General features: G+C 41.4%; 2 protein-coding genes across 2 annotated transcripts in view; one reads left to right on the plus strand and one right to left on the minus strand.

The window, feature by feature from the left end:
* The window catches only part of wwox (WW domain containing oxidoreductase), a 116,709-nt gene extending 98,297 nt beyond the window's left edge, over positions 1-18,412 (plus strand). Inside the window, exon 9 of the mRNA XM_085914643.1 lies at positions 15,629-18,412. Coding sequence (XP_085770769.1) covers positions 15,629-15,826 — 198 coding nt within the window. The 3' untranslated portion in view covers positions 15,827-18,412. The remainder of the gene's footprint in view (positions 1-15,628) is intronic.
* mafb (MAF bZIP transcription factor b) overlaps positions 16,328-20,202 on the minus strand; it is a 34,571-nt gene continuing 30,696 nt past the window's right edge. The window contains exon 3 of the mRNA XM_085914644.1: positions 16,328-17,627. The gene's annotated coding sequence lies outside the window, so the exon portion shown is untranslated. The remainder of the gene's footprint in view (positions 17,628-20,202) is intronic.

The following is a 20,202-nucleotide window of genomic DNA, read 5'->3' on the forward strand; positions in this document are numbered from 1 at the left end:
TTGTGTTGTTTTGCCAGGGGAATGCTCAAGCCTTCACATGGAAGCTTGTGCTCTGCAATTAGAATAATTAAGAGGCAATGACAAGCTTTTAGTGTCTCTTGTTTGCCCTCTTTTAGTCTCTCGTTCTGTCTTATGTACCAACCAAATCTTTATGTGCAGATTATAGATGTGAAACGGCTTAAACTTCAAACTTTTTCCCTGGCAAATACAAAAAAAATGGAAGTATTGCCAAAACATTTCAAAGTTGAGGGGCTACTTTGCTGCGGGCTGTTAGTAAAATGAGCGGTGGACCACAAATGGCCCTCAGGCCATAGTTTGGATAGTTGGATAGACAACATCCTGTCCATGTCAGTTTTCTAATCATGTGTATGTTTGTAAGACATCTTCAGCATCTCTCATCCTCACATCCTTTTTAACGTTTTTTTTCACCTCCACTTGACCTTTGACTTTATGTCTGCATCTCCTCTATATATGCTGTGCTTTGTAATGACCAGTGGTGATATTGAGAATAGGCATGAAGGTATAAAATGAGTGTAACAATGTAGTTAAATAGCTTTGTCACACTCACAAGTTTTTTTTGTGTGTGTGTCTGTGCATATGAGTGAGAGTGTGGAGTTCAGTAATGACTTCACAGCCCATTAGCGCCTTGGCTTGATATGTCACACTTCATTATGTACTTAGATCAGCGGTGCATGAACTTGGAAACGAAGAGCCGCCTCTCTCGTGTATTTGCAGCCAAGTACGCGCGTGGGTATCCCCAAATTGAGGCCTTCGCTCTTTAGCTCCCATTGCCGTTATTGTTTTCTTGAGCCTGTTCTTGAGGGAAATTAATCAAACTTTGACTTGACTTTGGAAGATTTCAAATATTTCAAATTGCATGGATTATGGATCGATTTTTCTTTTTGATTGTTGTTTTGAGTAGTTCGAAGAACATACCAGAGTGCAGCACTTCAAACTCAAATCAAACAACCCAAGCGAGGCACTGATCTATCAATTCACATTGCGTATCATGCTCAAGCACAGTGTTTTCAACCAAGTTGTAGTCAGGTTGTAGTACTTATTTAAACAACCCAACAAAAGCTCAACTGCCTTTGCAGAAGCTAATGCCGTAGTATAGTTGGATGTGCTGTTTCTAATAGGCACAATACACAATGTCAATGTCAGCATGTGAACCAGGAAGTGGCTGACAAATGAGCACAAGCTGGTTTTTACAACATTGAGCTATTTTGTTTTTTGTTTTTCTTCATGGGAATGAAGGTAGGACAGGTAAACTGTCCCCCCTCCGCCCACACACACCTCCAATTGATGTCAATGGCTCGAAGCAACCCACTTGCTCTCTGCTGCTGCCGCTGCTTTCTTACTTTGAGGGTCAGTGGGCTTTGGGAGCTGTCAGCTCAGCGCTCCTTTCTGCCGGCTGACAGGCCGGGGTCCGAGGTCAGCGGTCAGGAGTTAGAGAGCGGGACGTGACCCAAAAGATAAACAGTGTGGGGAGGAGGGTCAAACACCCACCCGCCCCCAAAGAACCTGTCATTCTCCGCACAAGGGGGGTAATACAGTGCTCTCATATCACGTGAATGTTGATGCGCCTGACCTCATCAAGAAAGTAAACAGGGTTTTTCCTGCATTTCGCCCGACCTCATTTCCAACCCCGTTCGACTTTTGATCTTTGAGTTGGTATTATCCGACCAGCACCTTGGAAATCGGGTGAAAGTGAGGGAGATGCTGAAAATGTGGCGAATGCAACACAACAATTGAAAAGGATTAAGTTCAGTGACACTGTCGTGAAAATAATATTGCAGTTTAGGACGATAACCTGTGAATAAAAAGTCCCACCCTCACGTCAGTCTTATCCAGAAATAACCCTGAGCATCCATGCATAGCTTGCATACCTTGTGATATGATGATGTGAGATGTTAGCACGCCGCGCCTCTATTAACCTGTTTACAGCTCCTTCCAAAGTGCCAAGGTCACGGCGGGCCGCCACCGAAGCATCATCATGTCCATAAAGCGTATACACGTACGCAAACGGGCACTTTGTCACGGTCACTGAGCAATGCATATATACTTACCCTCATACCGTCATATTTTAAGCGACGTGCGGGTGTTTGCATGTCGTGCGGGACCCCGAGACCCCCCACCCCACCCCGTGCGCTACCGCCTTCTAAGACAGGTAATGGATGGCGGACTTAAAGAGACTAAAGGGAATTAAGATAAACACGCACTGATAGGACTAACCTGCCCGGGCCTATAAGCGCTGTCTGCTTATGCGGAATTAAAACATATCGCACGCTAACACAAAGCGCACTCCAAGGATCCCGTGATGGATTTATATCCAAACGGCATGCTTAAAGAGTGGAATAAATGTTTGGACAGTGGTAGCTCTTTGAGTAATTGATCAATGAATCACACAAGAGATCTTGTAAATTATGAAGACAAATCAAGGCGCCATAACTCAGGGCCCCTATTAGAAAATGTTCAACACATTTAAACTGATAACAATGACAAGGCGTTGTTGTTTTGTTGCTCGAGAGCCGTTCTGCATGCAGATTATGTGGACGGAGGCCGAGGCATTCTGACGGCACGCAGCCTTTGTTACGCCTCTGCGTATCTGTGCAGTTCAGCGGCATATTTTTGGGTCCACAGGCCAGATTACGCCAGATGTTTGAATATTAATATATACTGATTTGTCTGACTTGGTGGGGGCCGGCGACCAGCTGCGTTTTGCTCACTGAAAATCAAGAAATTGGAGCGCACAAAGGAGTTCCTGGCAACATCTCTTAAAAAAACATCTACATCTGCCAATCAGATGAGAGTGATGACACTTGGTCTCCTTGGCCTGCGTTTCTACGAACAATTTGGATGAGGTTCTGAGGAACAGTTCTAAAAAGTGTACATGAAACCAGACTGCTTTAGCGCATTTGATCCCTTTAGTTCATTGATTGATTGATTTGAGCTAATACCTTTACCCGACCACGGCAGTGGCACTCTCCCGAATTTAATGTTTTATTAAGAATATAATTTCCTGCCTATTGAAAAAAATGGATAGGATCACCTCCTTGGCAGAGGTAACAAAATGACGGGAAAATGAGGGAAAGTAGTGTGAGATTTAAGGACCGAACACGGACAAAAGCGGGAGGGAGGACAAACACGGCTGAACCTGGTTGCGGGGGAGGTCACCCTCTGCCTGGGGAGACTGGCGCCTCAAGATTAGCCTCCACATTAATGGACTAAATACACACACACACACACACACACACACACACACACACACACACACACACACACACACACACACACACACACACACACACACACACACTTTCATGCTGCAGGCTAGTCCTAAAGAATCAGTATATCGCAGGGGGAGTGGAACTAGTGAGAACACAGCTCTCAGCCTCATATCCTATTTCTCCATCGTGACTGCTGCATTACAATCCCATTTAAGTCACCCTGCTTCCTACACAATCCTATTTATGGACGCAACTGCTACACACGCGCACACACACGCGCATGTACACACACCAATCCTATTTGTGTGCCCCCCTTCTCCTGTATGCAGGTGCCATCTATCCAAAAGGCCGCTTTGTGTTAGTGTTTGTGTGTTCACCAGCCATTTGTCTCTTACTACCACCCTGAAAATGGAGTTGTGTAAGAGAGACAAGTTGGTTTTGCTCTGTTTTGATTTCAAACACAACTTAATTATGGCTTGGAAATCGAATTTATTACAGTAGCCAAGTATTTGTACTGGATTACCTCTCCGGACTGTCCGTTTGTGTATTTAAGCAAGACAAAGTGCCCGACGCCTACATATCCAAAAAACAGCCCAAAGCCGTCAGTCAGGCGGCTTTATGAAAGCGCGCTCATGCCGTTTGAAGGTGCCGGATAAAAGGCGAACAGGCGTCAGGGACTTGCTCGGACTGACACTCCCGATTAGTCGCTGATGTCGGGAGAGGAGGTACGACAGAGGGACGGGTGGTGGGGGTGAAAGGCAAGGATGTTCTCGTCTAAGTGGATTTGGGAAGTGGGGGCATTGGGGGGTGAAAGAAAGGTTTATGTAGAGCAACTTGTTCTGTCAATGCTCGTCTTTATTAAAGGAGGTAAGGTGTGGCAAGGTGGCTGTCTCCAAGCGCGGATGTTTCGCCATTGTCATTTGAAGGACTTGTTAGCCCCCTAAAAAAAAACAATACTGTCTTCTTCTGCGCTTGTCATTCCTGCCTAATTAAGCAGTTTATGCCTCATTTATTGCTTTAATTCAATAGACACTGCGCTGCTCCAACGAGCATGGCCACCTGGGGGCAGTATCTTACGAAGACAGTCACTCCTCAGCAAGCTGAAGTATAGTTGGTCGTTCTTGTTCCTTGCAGAGGAGAAAGAATACATGTATGGAGGTACCGTTATATTGTCTGTGTGCATGTGTTGCATGAGACACTAGGCTCTTCATTTGCCTGTGTGTTAGGATTGAGCTAGCAGAGATTCCTGAGGCATGTTTTGTGGTTGTTTTCTCTTTGCCATTTAGAGGATTCCATTCTCGTTGTTTTTATATTTAGTTCGACAGTAAGCTTCAACGGGTAATGCCAATAAACTTTTTGGTAGCTTCGGTTTTTACAAATCGATATTCAGTGGCTCTTGACAGATCAGTCAATATGCTGCAAAACTGCTGGCAAAAGGGGAAGTCTTTGAAAAACGACTTGCAGTCATTGATTTAATAAGAGTGAACTTTTGTCAAGTTGGTCATCCACTGTCTGGGCAAACAAGCCCCTATTACTTCTTACCGTTGCTTTTAAGGCCCACTCTCCCAACATGTTGATATACGATGTCTAGCGTTTGACAGACATTTCCATCCAAAGCCAGCGGCGCGGTGAAATAGTGTGACCGAGCTGAATTTATTAATCATTCAATTAACTAAATGTTCCTTTAGATGGATGGACCGTCGTAGGGAATTCGAAAGAGAGAGAGAGAGAGAAAGCAAGGGAGATGACGGTTTAAACGTAAATGCGCCGCAGTTCCGCCGCCTCTCATCCACATTGGTAGATTTCATGTCACACTCATTGTTTGGAATTGTGAAATCAAGGATTCCTTACCTCGTCGGGTGAAACATTCCCTGGTGTCCTATTTTTGTGGGGGACGGGAGGGAGGGAAGTCGCTGGTGCAATCGATCGTATCAGACTATCAGGCCACTTGAACCATAAATTACCTGGAGCTAACAAAGCGTGCTGCTCTAACTATTGCATTGGCACTCAAAGTCACCCCAGCACATGCAGCTACGCACGCACGCGAATAGTGAGTGCAGCCTTTGTGCAAACAATACACGCAGTGAAGTTCCTATTTTACCTATACCGGCAAATAAAACTGTCACACTGTATGCAATTACAGATTAGATATTTTTATTAATCTTGTTTTATATTAACATTTATTGTATAATGGAATTTTGCCCTCAATGTAATATCCTGAAAGTACTTTAAAAATATATGTTTTTTCGGTTTTCTTTACAAATCTATCACGCCTCCAGCTCCTGCTGAATGACTGCTATGAAAATATGATATACAAAGATCAAGATTATTTATTCATGTCTGCAGATCAGGCGGATTGACAACACACAAAGACTGAAATCTTATATCCACATACAGAACATCAGTGAATACTAAACTATTGAAAATAAGTTATTACAATTTCATGGGACAAATAATACAATCTAAGTTGTAAATATAAGTGAGTTTGTTCTTCACTTTCCAGTGCACACATCTCAGCAATGTATGCTAATAGAAAGCATGTTGCGTTGCAGCAGCTCTTGGCCTGGAGGTGAATGTTTAGCACACACACATATCGGAAGCAGGACAAATGAGAATACAGACCACCATCTGCCCAAGAGAGACACCACCTCACCCTCTCCCTAACCTCCCCCACAAACATGTACACTCTTCTGGTGTCATTTGTACTCCTTTGTCCATTCACCTCTTTTTTTTACATTTATTTACCCTTACATTTTATTGGGATTAAAAAAAAATAAAAAATCAGTCCTCCATTATGACCTACATTAACCGTGAGGTGGAAAGGCAAGGAAAGGGCCTCAGCTAATCTTCAGTAATAGTTGTTCCTTCAGAGCAGAGAGACTATATGCTGTACCTGTGAACAGTTGTTTGACAATTTATAACTGTTTTTCTCATTTCTGTTTGTCCATCTGTGATGTACACACACCTGTCACCCAAAAGTTGGGATACACTCCAGCTCGCCCGTGACCCGGATGGAAAAACTTACAATGTTCCACCATAAAGCACAAATCTTGAAACACACAACGAAAACAGTTCTGCAGCTATAGATTGACTTTGTGCATGTGCGTGCGTTTCTATTCCAAAGCATAACCGTGTGACCCCGTCTCGCCACTCCTGACCGGAAGAATGCGCTCCTGCATAAATTAACAGTGATGCGCCGCCATGTAATTATGCCGCTGTCAGAATGGCCTCCCTCCTCAAATTCATTTTAATAAAGTCGGTCTCCAAGGTTACCGACCACAGGGGGGCATGAACAGGAGAGGAAGTCACCTTTGGTGTCAGCCCCTATGGATCCCACTCATACAAAAAAAAACATTGGCATAAACACGTCACGATAGCAAAAGCTGCAGCTTACACACTCTGGTGGGAAAGTACTGTTGATTTGCACGCATACACTATAGTGAATTGCTAATCAATTTTGACATAGGCCGAGAATATCCTCATCATTACATTTTATTAATGGACCGTCTGACAATGATAAATAAATGATTTATCTTTAAAATGCAGTCAAGTAGTAAGTAGAAGTGTTCATCAAAAATCATCAAGCATCAAAAAATGTTTTGTTTTAAGGCACTATTACATTATGTAAGAATGACACTGTCTAAAGAAGGATGATTTAAAAGTTCAATGCAACCGAATGATACCAAACAAATCTACTTTATTGGATTTACAAAAAATATTAAATTCACTGTAGCCTGATGCACAGTTTGAACTATTCAGCAATTATTTCAAGTAGAACAAGAACATACCTGGGTTGCATTGAGGAGAAAAAAAAAACCACTTTCTTTTCTCTGAAACATTGATGAACTCATTTACCACCAGTCCTTTTCCAAGCAGAGTTCACCGGGCCAGATTTTGCCCTCGGCCATTCTTTTCCCACCCCTTGTGTAAAGGTTCCATGTTGGCTATAAGTCACTGCTCCAGTCACTCCACTGTGGCCGTGGTGACCAAGGGCACACTAATCTGTCCCATTAGTACATCTCTCACGCTCTCTCATAATGTTACTGCTAGCCGCTCTGCTGTGACATGCACAGTGTGCGTGTGTGTGTGTTCGTGTGTGTGTGTGTGTGTACGTCCGCGGGTGTGCGCTTACAGACTCACACAAACGCACGTAATGACAGTTCTTCAGCTAGTTGCTCTCCTGTGAAAATGACACGTTCCTGCCAAATTAATATCATTACTATCAGAGTTTAATGGGCCAGTGCTGCCTCCTTATTTAAAACAGAACATCCCTCTGCTGACCTCCACTTGGTGAGTGAAGGAGGAGAAGGTGGAGGGAGGCCAACTAGGATTATCTACAATAAACGGCGACCACTATGGATTTTGCGTTAGACTAAATATGAGTTAAACTGGTTTTCAGTTTTTGTTATTGCTATAACCTTTTGAATATCGTTTTTTTTCAAGACATTCGGCTTTGTTGAGAGGCGCCAGTATAAATCTTCAATTTTAATAATAATAAAAAAAAAACATCCCTGTTCCCTAAAATCTACACATCACACCAAAAAAAACGTCTCACTTCTTAAACTGTTTTCTGCAATGTTACTAAAATGATGAATCATTTAAAACATTCTTTTTGAGCCCACATTTTTTAAAATAAACAAAAGCAATATTGATGTCCAATGGCTTTTAATTTTTTTTGCAGTCAATTTTCACACAAAATACCCAAATTGGAATATTTGAAATGAGCCGGAACTGACATTCACTAAAATATTATTTCTTCCACTCCACCTCAGTACAACACGTGGTGGACACAAATCGTACTAGTACGAAGACATGCTACTCCCAATTTCTGCCTTGTTTGTACACTACAAAAACCCAATAAAAATGATCGCTCAAAAATGAATGAGAAACACTGTAAAACTCAAACTAGAAAGACAGATCAACAGAGAGCGCCATCTAGTGGTGCAATGCCCATGTGTAAGCATTTCGATACTGGAAACTTTGCTCCAGTCAAGGTACCCGAGTAGTGAGTCAGTCAGGTGAGCGCATCACAGCCAATAAAGCAGACAGGCGCTTTCATGTATAATTCACGTATTTTATGACAGGCCACGCTTGCGTACGGCTGTGCCCGCTGAAGACGAAGGAGAAAAGCCTTTTTAAAAAGGTAATCCCCGTGCCCGAGTCCCTGCACCTTTTACTGCTCCCCTTTAATGAATAGCTGTCCAATAAGGCCTTTTATTGTCTTAGCATATGTTGCTTTTATTAGGGCAAAATAATTAGGTTGTGCGGATCACTTCGGAAGTCCCGTCGTCGCTGGATAAAAATGAGATTGTTTCACAGTCGCTGCGCAAGTCCTTCCGACTGGCTGTCATTTTCCCCTTGGATGCCTCGCGTCCTACGTCCGAGTCATATCCTCGCCTCCTTGGTTCCTCCCCTGGTCCCTTTTCAGCCCCTGTTACGTTTGTGCTTCCCTCACCTTCACCTTTTGTCGTTCCCTCAAGCAGTCATTCAATGTAAGCGGATGATGCCACTTTGTTGGTATTATTTGGTGAAGAAAAGGGGATTTGTTCATCGGTCTATCGGTCTGTCCGTTGGTGTTTTAATAGTTCAGTCCCAGTCGTTTAGTTTCGGTCGGTACTAGTCGATCAGTCAGTTGATCAATTGGTCTGTCTTTTAGTCCCGGCTGGTCCCGGTAGGTCCTAGTTGTTTAGTATCCATCTATCCGTTGGTCACATGGTCTCGGTGGAATGGTACATAAGTTGTCCGGCCTAAGTTGGTCTGTAGGTCGATCTCTCCTTGTTGATTAGTCATTAGGTTGGTGAGTTGGTCCATCGTTCAGTCCCAGTTGCTTGGTTAATCTATTTATCCATTGTTATGTATTTTGTTCTGACTCGGTCGGTCTGTTGGTTCCCATCGGTCGCTCCAAAGTTGTTTGTTCTGTCCAATGCTGGAAGTGCCTTTGAAGGCAAGTCTGAAATTGAAGGCAGAGTTAAACTACCGCTAACACTGTGGAATCGTTTTTAAATTCTATTGTTGAAATGACTTTGAGAGGGGAAAAAGTCCAAGATTGAGCGAGCATGATGAAGGAATGGAAAGAACAAAAAGTCGCACAGGGGAGGAAGGGCCACAGTCTCCATCCTGTCCCTAATGCCTCCCGGGGGAACACGTTGCCTCTAGGTGAGTATTAGCCACATCCAGCGGGCTAATGGAGGCTATGAATTAGAGTTTAGCACCCACCGATGACCAGGAGAGGCTTAATCACAGGGGAGAGCCGTGATGGTCAATTTGCGGGGATCAGTCCGATTACATGCTCCTGTAAAGGTTGGACAGGCACGTTTGTTGCTTCAGTGCAGTCGGTGATTTGTTCTCTTTCTATTAAAAGTTGACCTTTTATTTGCGCCGCGCATTTAGCAAAGACGCTACACCACGCTTTACTCAGGACCACCTCAGTCAGGGGTGGTAAGTAGAAATACCAAAGCGACCCCTGTACATAAGTAAATTTTAGAGAAGGTACATTTCTTTTGCCATAAGATTCCATAGCTGTTTTGACAAATTGGGACCACAAAGAAATCATATTTAGGAGTAGGGGTCGATTTAAAAAGTCTACACAGCCTTTTTCAAACACAACAATTATTTCACTACATGATGGTGTGTAATTATTTCCAGCTCCTAGTTTGTTACAAAGTTGAGAAGTAGGTTTGTTCAGAATAAACGAAACTATATAAATGAAACTCCTGTTAAATGGGAGTCAATGTACAACTGTCACCATTTAAAGTGTCTCTAAGTTGGCTTTTCTTGGTATGCTTTTTAGCAGCAGCCATATAAATAAATTCAAGAGAACTATAGGTACCTATAAAAAAGTACAGTAACCAATTTCTACTGACTTCTTATTGCTGGACACAGGTCAGTGTTCCGTGAGTTGGGGTGTGTTTTTTGTGTGAGAAAGGTGCTAATCTGCTCACCTCCTGCTCCACTGGGCATTCTGAATAGAGGGACAGCTTGTTTATTTGAGGGGGGGCACGTTAGCCAAAGGTCCCGCTACAGCTGGACTGAGCACGCTCAGTTGAGCTGTCAGCTTGCAAAGGTTACCACAGCTGAGGTACACACACGGCAGGCACACACACACACACACACACACACACACACACGGCACGCAAACACAAGCATTCATTTCAAAGGCGCCTTTTGCTCCATCACAATCCGTTCCACAATACTGGTCACCTCCCATTTGGAAACTATTTTTCACATGCACATTTGTGCCTGCTACTATATCGGGGTTTCAGAAAGCTTTTTTGTTGTTGTTTTTTGCAGTATACTTACTGTAATGCCCTATGTGTGAACGTGTGAAAGGAAAAAGCCACTGTCATCAATGCGCTTTTCAGATGATTATTGATCATTGAGAAAACAGTAAAATATCAACACAATGTACATGCTGCTGTGGGCCACTGCTCACGCCCAGATGTTTCTTGCAATCCCACCAGACCATGCCTCACACAAGTATTTTTTTATAGGTGAATTACACCATGTATTTAAAAAGTGTGTTTTAAAAAGTTTTAATTTAATTTAGTGGAAGGTGTAGTAAAATAATTTTGGTATGGGTGCATTTGAACTGTCACTGTAAATAATGGTAAACCATTTTTTTTCATGTGTAATTTGAAAAAAATTAACATTCAAAAACATCTAAAATTGTAACTTTATTCATTTTTCTAACTTAACTTTATTCAGTAATTATTTGAATTCTGTCATCAAGAATTGAAATGTAAATGAATTATTATGATACAATAAAATAAACTATTTTTCATATATTACATTTTTCAACCTCATCTACAGATAATCTGACCCATCTGTCACCCAAAACATTTTCCGAGCCCTGATTTAGTCCTAACTATACATACAAAAAAAAATGCACACACGTCATGATTTCAGTGGTTATTTATTAAATGTAAAATATCTTTAGCACAGGTTAAAAATCAGACACCTCCATCTATGTTTAAACACCACATCTCGAGGGGAGAAGAAAGAAAAAACAATTCAGTAGAAAACAGAACCATTTTGTAAATATAGAAGCACGATCCATTTAGAGTCCCACTTGAATGAATGAGAGCAACATCGTCCACGTGGTTGGGCAGAGCACACCTCCTCTTTTACCTTTTTTTAAAAACGTCTGCACCTAAATGTTCCAAACGACTACCAGCGGAAGTGCACTCCAATTATCGGCGATGGCGCGACTTGCTTTGTGACGGCCCTGGCCGACTTGTGGGGTGTCACCGGCCCGTGTGCTCTGCCGCAAACCTCGCTTTGCGTCGGTAGCGCTGCCAAAAGCCAGCCAGATGGTGAGCAGGAACACACAAGCACCCACAGGGGAAGAAAACAGGAAGACTTGTACACACACATGGTCCTAGAATAGAGAATATTGCCTGACAATATCTATTTTTTAGTCCTATGTTTTTTTTTTTCATTTTCATATTTTTCACTTTTTTTTTTCATGGACATGCCATATGAGGATTTAGGGAATTTATAAAAGTACCTGAAAGAATTGCTAGGTATTCAGCATGCATAGCAGGTATAATCATCGTTATTATTATAATTATTTTTTATTATATACAAGTCACCTTCTATGTACAAAAACAGACTGCTCTACAGTACTGGCTTTATTTACATCCAGGTCAATGTCATAGCTACAGATGGAAGACGGAGGGACATGTGGGGGGTGTCACATGCAAGAAGATGACACAAGAGAACACGGGAAAAAAAAAGAACGTTACACTCCCCTCGCCCTCCACACACACGCACGCACACGCACGTACTTGCTTTTGAATACGCTTGTTAAAGAGTTTTGCACACTGATACTGTACAAGGGACGTCCTCAGGTGTTTGGGGCGTCAAAGTGTGTAGCACACTGGAAGACTTGGATCACATCTCAGAGTGTTTCCAGAGACTTGGTGCTGGATTTTTACTAGGATTCTTCATCGGACTGTCAGCTATTTGTTATATTGTTGTAAAGTCCAATTTGTGGCTTTTTTAATTATTATTAATTGGCCAAGTGCACATAGTTCAATTTTCTACTCGTGCAAAACTCAAATTACTCTATGGTGAGGTCTGACCCCTTTAGGTAATTTTCCTCATTTTTACCTGTAAATATATCAATATGAAATACTAATAATTGAAATACAAATTGGTTTATTTCTCTTAAGACAAAACAACTGTGGCACTATCAAATTACCAATTGCACAGGAGTTCATCTTGGATAATGAAGTAAATTCCCTTGATTAACGGAGCCACAAATAGCACTTGCAAGTGTATCTCACATTATCATTAATATCACATTAAGAAGAACGAAATGAATGGACCCGTGGCTTCCTATCGGCTTCACAGCACATGAACTCGCACATCCTAGTTTGGACCGCACACCTCTGGAAAACACTTGAAATGGGATCCCGTATGTTGTCTTGGAGACAGCGGTTGAGAAGTACACAACTTATCCATCCATATATACAAACACAAGATTGTCCTCATGATTCATTCACGCATGTGACGATGTGTTGGGTCTATTTGTCTGTAAGCTGTTTTCTGCTAGTGTTGGTCTAAAATACACCATAACCTTTTCGGGTGAACTTTATTTTACCTTCTCTAAACTTTTAATGCCCATGTCGCACTGTTCAATGTGTCAGTACATTTTACACAATTAGTTCTCAAGCAAAGAGCTGATCAGAAAATTCCAAAGATGTCCAAAACTAAAAGGGACCGTCAGACTCTTGTTATCTATCTTCTGTTGTTCTGAATCATTAGGTACACATTATACAGATGTCACATGGCTTAAATTGTATCAATTTCATTCAAGTTTTCATATTCAGTAAGACTAGCATTAACTGTTGCAGGATTGTGGCATCCCCCCTGGGCTCAATTTTGAGTCCTCATCTGTTGTATTCGCAATTTGGATTGGTCACTTTTTTCCATCCATTTGGTTACCCTGACATACAGAATTTTGTGCATTTTAAGAATATATGCAAAGTTTTCAGTTCAACACAGCTATTACCAGATGACATGAAACCTATCCCCGCAATTCAACACAAGATTAACACCAAAATGCCACCAGTTGGCACAAAGTCAATATTTTTACTTTAAGAAATAAGTGGATTTTTCAGCGGTAAGTGACAAAAAATGCAAAAATAAATTGTTAAGCAATTGCATATTAGGAGAAACAGCTAAATGAATTGAAGAACTATTACACCACTCTTGATATGTCGGATTAAAGAATACTTTGGCCAACCCTGGATTCAAAGCTGACAAAATGGCATCAGCAAGTTTGCCTAATTCCATCTTCTTGTGTGGCCAGTGTTTAGTAGCTGGACTCAAAGCCAGCCGTTTTCAAGACGGCATGCACGCGCGAGCGACTGCTTGGTTTGAAATCGCTTAGGCGAGCGGCATCCGTGTGAACCTTCCAGCTCAGAGAGACACTGCTTGGCATTTGTCCCGTCTTTGATACATGAGACGCCAGGCCGGGCGCAGTTATCGGCCGGCTGGCAGGTTACAGCGAGATGTCGTGATTTTCTCATCACACCGCCCTTCAAACGCCGGCCCCAAGTTAACTTCCAGTGCTAGCTTGCAGCTTCATTGATGACAAATCTTTTTTCACTTCATTTACATTTAGTGTGTGGAAGCACAGCTGTGTGTTCAAACAGTTGGCGTGTGTGTGTGCGCCTGTGTGTGCGTCTACGTCTGTGTGTGTGTGTGTGTCCATGTGTGCATGGAAAGCCATCCGAGCATTTATTGCATATTCTTGATATCTACACTAGCGTAAGGTCCATGAAACGTTTCTTTACTAGGGGCACACAGATGTCAACTAGCACACAGTACAGTTTTACCTCACGGGTTAACATGAACTCACCCTGCTAGTAGTGGTGGAAAAACTGTTACGAGTAAGTGCACCGCTCTGAATTGTCTAACTAATGAAACCTTAAGCTGGATATCAAGGATAAGGAAAAAATGTTCAAGCGGCTTTCCAAGGGAGTGTGTGGGTGTCGCTGCATGTGTGTGTGTGTGTGTGTGTGTTGCACTTGTCACCAATAACTTCTCTCAGTCGACTTTTACTGCTTTCAGATAAAGAGGTTTTCACCCACCCAGCTTCTATGTTTGTGGTGCTGCAGAAAGCTGTTACAGCAGCTTTTTATTCATTTTATTTATTCATTTTCATGAAAGCCTTTGAGTGTCCCAGCTAATGTGTGTAATTCCCTGTGACGCCTTGGTTTTCAAAATGTCTCAGATCTGGCATAAATATCCCTACTATTTAATGACTGACTGACCAGCTGGAGTGTGTGAGACTACTTGGCATCCACGGATTGTGTTTTGATGACAGCAAACTTAACTTTGAAGACTTAACGAGAAAGAGTCATAGTCTGTGCGTCTGTGTCCCTGTGTGCGTGTGTGAGTGAAAGTGGTTTGTTTCAATTTGCATCATTTCCTAAAACATCCCTACAGCTGTATTAATTTTATTTATGCATCCATTTTCTATAGTGTTTATCCTCATTAGAAATTTAACTGGAATCTATTTTTGTTGATTTGGGGGCAAGGGAAGTGGGGTACACTATCTTATCCCGATAATTAAGCGGGACTGAGAAGCAAATAATTTGTTTTAAACTCTATGAGAACGTGGCGTCCCACAAGGGTTGATCTCGGGCCCCCCACCTGTTCACACTATGGTTACTTCCCTTGGTGGCGCTTGTCCACATTAAAGTGGAGGTTAGAGTCTATGTCATCTGACATTGGGCAAAAGTAGTGGTCACTCTGAACTATATGCTGGCCAATCACAGGTTCCGGTTTGGACAGACAACCATTCACACTCACATTCACACCACACAAGTCTTCAATGAACCCAACTTGCATGTTTGTTTGGAACATATGTGAAAGCCAGAGTACCCGGAAAAAATTCGAGAGGAGATCGTAGGTGCTCTGAGATTCGAACCCAGAACCTCAAAACTGTGAGACCATTAGCTCATCGTGAGAACTATACATATTTATAATCTCGTCCTTTCACACATACATTGAACCCTGCACGCATAAAAAGGGTTGTGATTTCCTATGAATGCCACAATATGGTAGCAAAGCACTATTATCTATTAGACAAAGCTATGGCCTGAATAAATGAAGCGCCAAGATTCCACCCGATGGCACCAAAGCAATACTATGGTATGGTATGATCACAAAAACAGCAAATACGTTGCCTGTATGCTGGGGTTCACTGTACACATCAAAAGCTTCATCCATTGTGGTGTTCTTGTTCACATGGTCCCATAGACACCCGGTAGGGACATAGATAAATAAATATATGTATCTAAATATATGTACAGGAGAGACAGCACGTCCACTTTGCGAGTGTCCTTTGCTGAGTTCATGTGTGTGTTTGGTTTGTCTTTCCGCAGCAACAAGGCGCCGCCACCAGCGTGTACTGCGCCGTGGCTCCCGAGCTGGAGGGCCTGGGAGGAATGTACTTCAACAACTGCTTCCGCTGTGAGCCCTCCGCCCAAGCCCAGGACCCGGATGCCGCTGCAAGCCTGTGGGAGCTGAGCGAGCGCCTGGTGGCGCAGGGCGAGACCATTGCCCAGGTACGGACCCTCTGACAATCAGAGAGTCACGCTCGGTGTTGAGAAAAAAAAAATGTGGGGAAGCCTCATTGACTGTGTCGTTTGATCGAGCTGCCAAAGGCAGACTGTTTGGGCACAGCACTTCACAATGGGGTGAGAAAGCATGGGGATGAAGTCACATACACTACTTGATGGGACGGGGAACAATTTACACTTGGGTTCTGGTCCTTTTTTTCTTGATTTTTCTCCCTGTTAAAAACAATCTTGATTTTTCTCCCTGTTAAAAACAATCTTCTGTGAAAGTAAATGTTCAGAATTAGAAATTCTCTCTGTAGTTTGTCTGTCTGATTTCAGCAATAGTGTGACAAATAGTTGTAGTAGTTGTATTAATATTAGGGCCACACTGAAAAGAAAATATGAGAAGGTGATATGGTTGCCAAAATATGTTTTGCCTTTTACTTTATTTACAAGAAAAAAAAGAATCAGAATGTTTACGAAGTACGTAATTTTATGAAAGTAGAGTTATATTGCTGTAAGAAAAAAAAAACATTTTTTTCATGGCTACCCATGAATAGTATAGTTATAGTTTTTCAAAATGAAAAACAACAGTTAATCGGGAAAAAGTACAATAACACTAATCAAAGCCAAAGACGGAAAGCCATTTTACAAGAACAAGGTCATACTTTTACAACTGTAAAGTGCAATATTACCAGTTTAAATGTCATTTTTTAGACTAAAGTGATAGTTTTGCAACAAAAAAAAGCAAAAAGAAAAGTCAGATTAGTAAAAGTTTGGATATTAATACAAAGTTTTTTTTGGGGGGGGTGGACCGTACATGTCCATAATTGTATGAGATTGAAGTTATAATAAACAAGGCAATACCAGAAAGAAATGGAGACAGTCATAGTTTACAATAATAAAATACAGTCAAAGTATCAAAGGAAAAATAGAATTATAATACAAAAGTAGCAATATTACAAGCAAAAAGTGGGACAGGAAAGGGTGCATTAAAAGAGGAATGTCGCAGTACCTTTCACTTAAGCACAATATTTCACATGGCAAATAAAGATATATAAATAAATAGAATTGGTTTTGAAGACCTACAATTTTATTCTCAAAAAATTTCATTTGTACTGTGAAGAAAATGAAAGGCTATTCATTTGAATTTCCTTTTTCATTGTGGCCCTAGTATTATTATTTTTTTTGTCAAGGAGTTCCATTTTTTTGTTTTGTATTTGTCTCTTCTCTGTTTCCTACGTATGTGTTAGGGTTGGGTTTAAAGGAACAACGAGAAACTCATGGCAATACGCACACAGAGGTATGATTCTATATAGTATACTTCCACTTTTTTATTTTTTATGTATTTTTTTTTATTATTTTTTTTAATAATGTCCCTATCTTCTATACAATATTTACAACATCCTGATTTGTGGACGTGTGCTAAAGGGGTATGGACATCACCTCATCATTTTTTTTCTACACTTTTCTATATGAATCGACCTATTTATTTATAAACTACACTCTGGTAAGACTTTATTACAATTTGGAGGTTGTTTTTTTTCTTTTTTTAAATAAGAAATGTTTTTTTTTTTCCTTGTCATTTTGATCAGCGGGAAATGTCATGGATTTCAGTCTGGTGTGTTTTCTTCCTATTTAGATTTTTTTTTTTCTTGCCGTATTTTTTCCACACTGGCAGGGGTTGAGAGTGGGTTGGGGGGGGGGGGGCTTGAAGTTAACGCCGCCATTGGTTGGGTTGCTTTTTTGAGACCTTGTGCTTTATGGCAGTCCGGGTGCTGTTTGTCCATCTTGAAACATCATCGTTCCAGTGGAGGGATATCTGTGGGGAGTTAAAGAGAGACAAATTAGAGCTGTAAATAAAATCAGAAAAGAAAAAAAACGTTTCCAATAATGTGTGTTTTGCCTTTGAAGCACATTAAAAGGAGAGTGTAATCAGCCGGCCCATAGGGGGAGATATTTGTGTAGGCAGCAAACAAGCAAGCTCAGGCCGCCACCCTTTCATATGCAGCAATAAAACAGTGTCATTTCCTATAATTACTGCTTTTTTTATTTACGAGAGCATGCAGGTGGGCTGTGCAAAAACAACAAACAGATGAAGCAGCTGATCCCACAGATGCCCACACATTCCTTTTTTTATAATTATTGTTCATATTCCAAAATAAAAAGAACACATGCTTGGACACATGCTGCGCTTATATACACAGAAGGAAGGCGATAGCGCCAGTGTGTCCCGCTCTGTCGTAATCAGCCGTGCACTCCACAGTGCAGGTGTCTTATCACTGGGTTTTTCACATCCCATTACAGCTTTTTTCCAGTGAAACACGCATGCTAAACAAGCTCGGGAACATACAAACTTGGTGCCATTAGTAGCACTACTGGAGCAAAGAATTCATACAAACAATTGAACTCTTCCTGTCGCTGTCCATGGTGCTGATCACAATACCACCACTCGTAGTCTTTTGCCCTTCCTGGTTCCACCTTAAACATGTTTGCTATATCTTGACATCCAACTTTATTATTATATATTATATATATATCTATATATCTATATATCTATATATCTATATCTATCTATATCTATATATCTATCTATCTATCTATCTATCTATCTATCTATCTATCTATCTATCTATCTATCTATCTATCTATCTATCTATCTCTATCTATCTATCTATCTCTATCCATCTATCTATCTATCTATATATATATATATATATATATATATATATATATATATATATATATATATATATATATATATATATATATATATATATATATATATATATATATTAGTATTAAACCCGATCAGATTGTGTAGGTGTAACATATGTTCTGCTCGCCACAATAACATCCTTCCATGAGGCGTTCCAGAATCAAAGACCTTCAGGCCCCCGCAGATCAAAAACACGGGTGTGAGCACCCTGAGTGAAGTGGGAGGAGCCTGCCTGGCTTCCACAGCGAGTGTCATCGATCACCTCGTATCGGAATTGTCCTGATAGCTGGTCAATATGCTACACTTCCTCTCAGAGGGAAGAGGAAAGAGGAGGACCTTGTTCCTTTGACCCCCACCCTTGTCCAGTGTTTCCCAACCTTTATATTATTTTGAAAGGAATAGAAATGCTATTAATCCATTACAAATTGACTCCCTAATTTTTTGCCAGTATGAAATCTTATAATCTTTTCATTTGAGCACAAAGCTAATGCTGCCTTCTGCCCTCTAGTAGAAGTTCATTTAATTGATCCGCTTGTCACTATACGTTGCCAGCATAGATAGGTGAAAAAAAATACATTATTCGTAATAACTACTACTACACAGTGGGAATGACTCCCCCCCCCCCACACACACACACACCCTCGCTCAAATAGTGTGGGAGAACACAATGCGAGGCGACACAAAAGCAGAAACCAACAGTGGCTGTTCCCCTAATTTCTTTTCTTCCCTTCACCGAGTTCATTTCAATTTGGCCCGTAATTGTTTACGAGCGACCATTTCATTTTCCATTATTGTTTTTATTTCTCCTCGTGATTAATTTCACCTCTCAAGGAATAATTATGAGAGGATTGATTTGATTATGCCTTTGTTCTGCCCCCCGTCGGCTCCATTGACTGAGGGAAACGCCATCTCGCCATTTGCGGCGGATATATTTAATGATCACAATCAATGTTAAAGCTCTCTCTAGACTCGACTAACTCAATAAATATCTGCCAGGAGGAAATTTACCATCTAACTACAGCCGGCAATAAAGTCTCTGCCTTCCCTCCTCTTCCTCCTCCTCTTTCTCCCTCGGCCGCCCACTCTTCTCTCTTTCCATCTCTTCTGTGATGAGGGCCACATTGTGATTAAAACTGCTGATACATTTTCATTAAGAGCTGCTGTAGAGTCCAGTCAGTCATCACGCTGTTTCGTTGCTCTCGTCGGCTGTCAGTGATGCAAATTTCCTTGATGTGTCATTTCGATGGCTCGACTCTTTCTTTCTTTTTACATTAAATCAAGAACATTATATATGTACGTATTGTACATTTGGAAATCCTTACAGTGTACTGTTAATTTGGGTCTTTTAATACTTTTTTTCAACTGATTTTATTTCCTCTAGTCCACCATGGCCAAAATACTTACAGACAGTGCATGTAGTGTATTTGCTTATTTGTTCTGTTAATGTGGGGATTTGTTTGTTTGTTTTATTAAAGCCAGCACTACTGCCTAATGATTGTCATTATTATTTCTCTTTGCTGCTTCTGTACAGCCACCAGTGCTTTGGAGCTAAACAGCACAGCGGGACGGCGTCACCCTGCTGCGCTGTGCGCATTTACACCTCACGCGCAAATGACACTGAAACAGATCGCTGTTTGTCACACTGCCAACCCCCTTTTCACACGTATAGTTAGTTTAT

The sequence above is a fragment of the Syngnathus leptorhynchus genome, chromosome 6 (assembly GCF_054491065.1).
Source record: "Syngnathus leptorhynchus isolate UIUO chromosome 6, UIUO_Slep, whole genome shotgun sequence".
NCBI lineage: Eukaryota > Metazoa > Chordata > Actinopteri > Syngnathiformes > Syngnathidae > Syngnathus > Syngnathus leptorhynchus.